The following is a 3,415-nucleotide window of genomic DNA, read 5'->3' as shown; positions in this document are numbered from 1 at the left end:
TCCCTACACCAAAGTCCAGGCATGTGCGCTGAGGCAAAAATCCCTGGCTCAAATTTGTGCCACTTCTGTTTGAGCTGCTGCAAGCGCATATGCCTGCATGTGTGGACGCGCCCTTAGAGGGTGATCTTGGAGCTGACTATAGAAAGGTTCCCCGTCCAAGTAAACAGAAATGTGAAACTCTGAACAGAGAATTTAAATAGCATAAAGCATGGCATAACATTAATAAAGTCACTCTGAGCTGATTGTTAGAGGTTTTAAAATACTGAGTGCAAATCATAACCATCAATGTCCAGGAGTTGTGGGCTCAGCATCTTTGCCTGTCATGCCTGTTATTTAGTAGGTGAGAATGCTTTTATGTTAGAAATCCCAGATAGGTCAGATTTAAGAAATCTGCAGCTGGTTCTTTATTGCCCACAGGCAGTAGATTCATGAATATCAGAAACCTGCGCAGTGTTATTGGCTGTTTTTTGGCAGAAACAAGTAACTGGAAGATGTGGAAGGGAAACGTACTGACAGCTTTTCTCTTTCAGGCTTTGGGAGAGTCCTTAGGAAAAGGGGATGACCATAAAGACATGGACATCATAACCAAATTCTTAAAGGTAAAGAGATTTAATTTGGTGGGTTGATTCTGTTTCAGCAGTAGCAAGGAGCATGATTTGTTTGAATATAATAATAATAATTAAAAACAAGAGGTTCTGGTTGTGGCTGTTCTGCCTTGGGATGTGTAGGGATAGATTTTTTTTTTTTTTTTTAAAGACATCAAGACCTTATTTAGCCAGGAAAGAGTGAGGAAATGGTAGATGCATAACATTTTTGAAAACTGGTTCTGATTTTTCAGGCTTATTTAACACATTTTTGGTAAATCTTTTCCTGTGACACTTAAGTTAGGCTGGATTAAGAGAGTTTACACAAGCTGTGACGGCTCTGTACAAATCAGTCTGTCATGCTGTGTCTGAACCTGGAAGGTTCGTCAGGCCTGTCAGCTCTGTGGCTAGTGGCACCTAGTGTGATGTGATTAGTATTTGTGTTTGGCCACCTTTTGTTCCTCATCTTAAATGTCCAGGTACCCATTTACCTTGGATCGTGTGTAAGTGCACTGCAGCACAAGTCTAGAGAGAGACTTGGAAACTCATGTGTAGTGCGAGAATGTTTTTTGGGCTCTGATCTGAAAGGAGTGTTGTGTGGCAGTTAGCTGAAATAATGCTGAAACTTTTCCTGTGTCTCCCACCAATGTCTCTGCTTTTGTTTCTTTGTCTTGGCTTGCCTGTTAGTTTCAGCAGTGATGTCCATCTCAGCATTTTCCAAGTTGCCTCCTTCTGCTTCATGGTACTTTCTTCTGTGCCATCCCCTATGCCTGGCACAACTTTATGATCCTTCTATGCCATGTTTTAATTCAATTCCCACCTGAAAACCACCTTTTTGAGTGTTTTTTTTTTGTCCAGACATTTTCCTTGCTTTTTACTGTTATGCATGCACTTTGTGAGCCTAGCCACGAGGTGGCAGTGTATCATCAATTTATTTCTTCCCTTTGCAGTTTCTTCTCGGAGTTTGGGCCAAGGAGCTGAATGCCAGGGAGGATTATGTCAAACGTGGTGTGCAGGGGAAACTGAGCAGTGCCACTCAAAAGCAGACAGAATCTTACCTCCGACCCCTCTTCAGAAAACTACGGAAAAGGGTGAAAGATTTTTAAAATGCTGCTATTCAGCAAGACTTTCATAATATTCAGTGGTTACATGGTGTTTCTCATCTAAGAAAACGTTACCTCCTTTGTGCACATGGGGAAAAGGAATTAGGGAGCCCAAGATTTGCTCAGGCTTATCCAATCACACAATTGAGAAGAAAACCCAATAGACTTCCTGGTTCTCCTTTCTGTGCCCTAATCACTGAGTTGTATCATTTACTTCAAATAACTGTCCATTGCCTGCATAATTGTCATTTTATGCATCGCAAGTCCAGTGGATTGGTGAGGTGGTAAAGAATCTGGGGTTTGCTTCCAGCCTGCCGCTGACTTACAGGGACCTTGGGCACATCACTTAAGCTCCCCAGGCCTCAGTCATCTTGTGTGCACAATACTTTTATTTAGATGCATCTATTTTCTTTAGCATGCTTTGAGATCTGTAGGTGTGCTGAGCTCTTCTATGGTAGGAGGACTTCCAGGAGCTATGTGTAATTCATAAGTAAAACTGATGTATCTTCTCTTCCAGACTATTCCTGCAGACATCAAAGAATCAATAACAGATATTATTAAATTCATGTTGCAACGGGAGTATGTGAAGGTATGTTTGTTTAAAAGCCTCCAAAGTGTTGAAACTATCTTGTATTAATTAGATTGAGTATATAGTGTGAAGGCTTTAGGTCCTCAGAGGGAACATAGTTAGGGTTAGACATAACATCTGTTCAGACAAAATTGACATCAGCCTCTGGTTAGACACCAGGTAGAGGGAGGTGGGGAATTCACTGTATAGTTCCTGGAACTGAATGGCGGGCTTCCAGGTTTTGGATTGATATTTGTTTCTCAGCAAGAGAGCTGCCTGGAAAGTCTTGGATTTGGATGTGGCTACTGAAGAGGGATAAATTCTGCCTTGTTTACAATCTGTGAGTTTCACGGGCTGCAGGTGCATAATCAGAATTAGCAAGATTGAATATATTTTTGACATTTTTGGGGTAAAAAATGCGCCTAGAGGGGGCAACTGGAATTATTTGGTGCCCCAAAACAATGACAGTTCTACATTTCACATGAAGCATACTATAACCACCTTCAGAAATAGCTCGAATGCTGAAATTGTTTCTAGGCGAGCATGAGTGGGTGGCAAGGGAAACTGAGCCTTGTAATTCCCCCTCCAATTTTTTTCCCCCCAAGACTTGTGAGGACTTGGAATAATCTGCCTAGCGAGCAAGCCTGATTTTGTTTTCTTGGAACGTAGTGTGCCCTAAGGCAAGTTTAATTCAAGCCAGTTTGAAGTCAGGCTAACACGTTTCTGAATTACAATCTGTATATTCTAAATGTTCCCCTAAGAAAGCAACTGGCATGTGGCAAATGTGGGTGGATCAGCTGTGCCTGTCTGTTCTGCAGGTGCTTGATTTTATACTTAGATTGGCTTGGCACCTTTGAATATGCACTTGGAAGGTTTTCTGAGGCTTGTGGACCTGACACTTTTGAAGATGCTTCCATCCCTTCTGCTTTTCTACCCATTTCCCTATCTTAATGCCTGACAAGATTTTACCTTCCTTGGTTGCTGATAACTTGCGTGCTTTCTGCTATATGCAACGAGATGTGTATTTTTAGTGCTGTACTCTCGAAATCTCCAGGAAATGGTGAAAGATAGTTGCGTTGGTAACATGGAGCTCCTGTAAGCTGGGAAATGACAGAATTTGTCTCCTGTAAACCAAAATGAACCCTTTAATGACTGACTGC

General features: G+C 41.8%; 1 protein-coding gene across 14 annotated transcripts in view; it reads left to right on the top strand.

Annotated features, from left to right (window-relative positions):
- The window catches only part of PRPF18 (pre-mRNA processing factor 18), a 36,806-nt gene that overhangs the window by 27,776 nt on the left and 5,615 nt on the right, over positions 1-3,415 (top strand). For all 14 annotated transcript variants that reach the window (XM_025202298.1, XM_025202297.1, XM_025202292.1 and 11 more), the window contains 3 exons: positions 531-599; positions 1,535-1,675; positions 2,205-2,276. In XM_025202298.1, coding sequence (XP_025058083.1) covers positions 531-599; positions 1,535-1,675; positions 2,205-2,276 — 282 coding nt within the window. The remainder of the gene's footprint in view (positions 1-530; positions 600-1,534; positions 1,676-2,204; positions 2,277-3,415) is intronic.

The sequence above is a fragment of the Alligator sinensis genome, unplaced genomic scaffold (assembly GCF_000455745.1).
Source record: "Alligator sinensis unplaced genomic scaffold, ASM45574v1 scaffold1216_1, whole genome shotgun sequence".
Taxonomy (NCBI): domain Eukaryota; kingdom Metazoa; phylum Chordata; order Crocodylia; family Alligatoridae; genus Alligator; species Alligator sinensis.
This window is presented reverse-complemented; position numbering and strand designations above follow the sequence as displayed.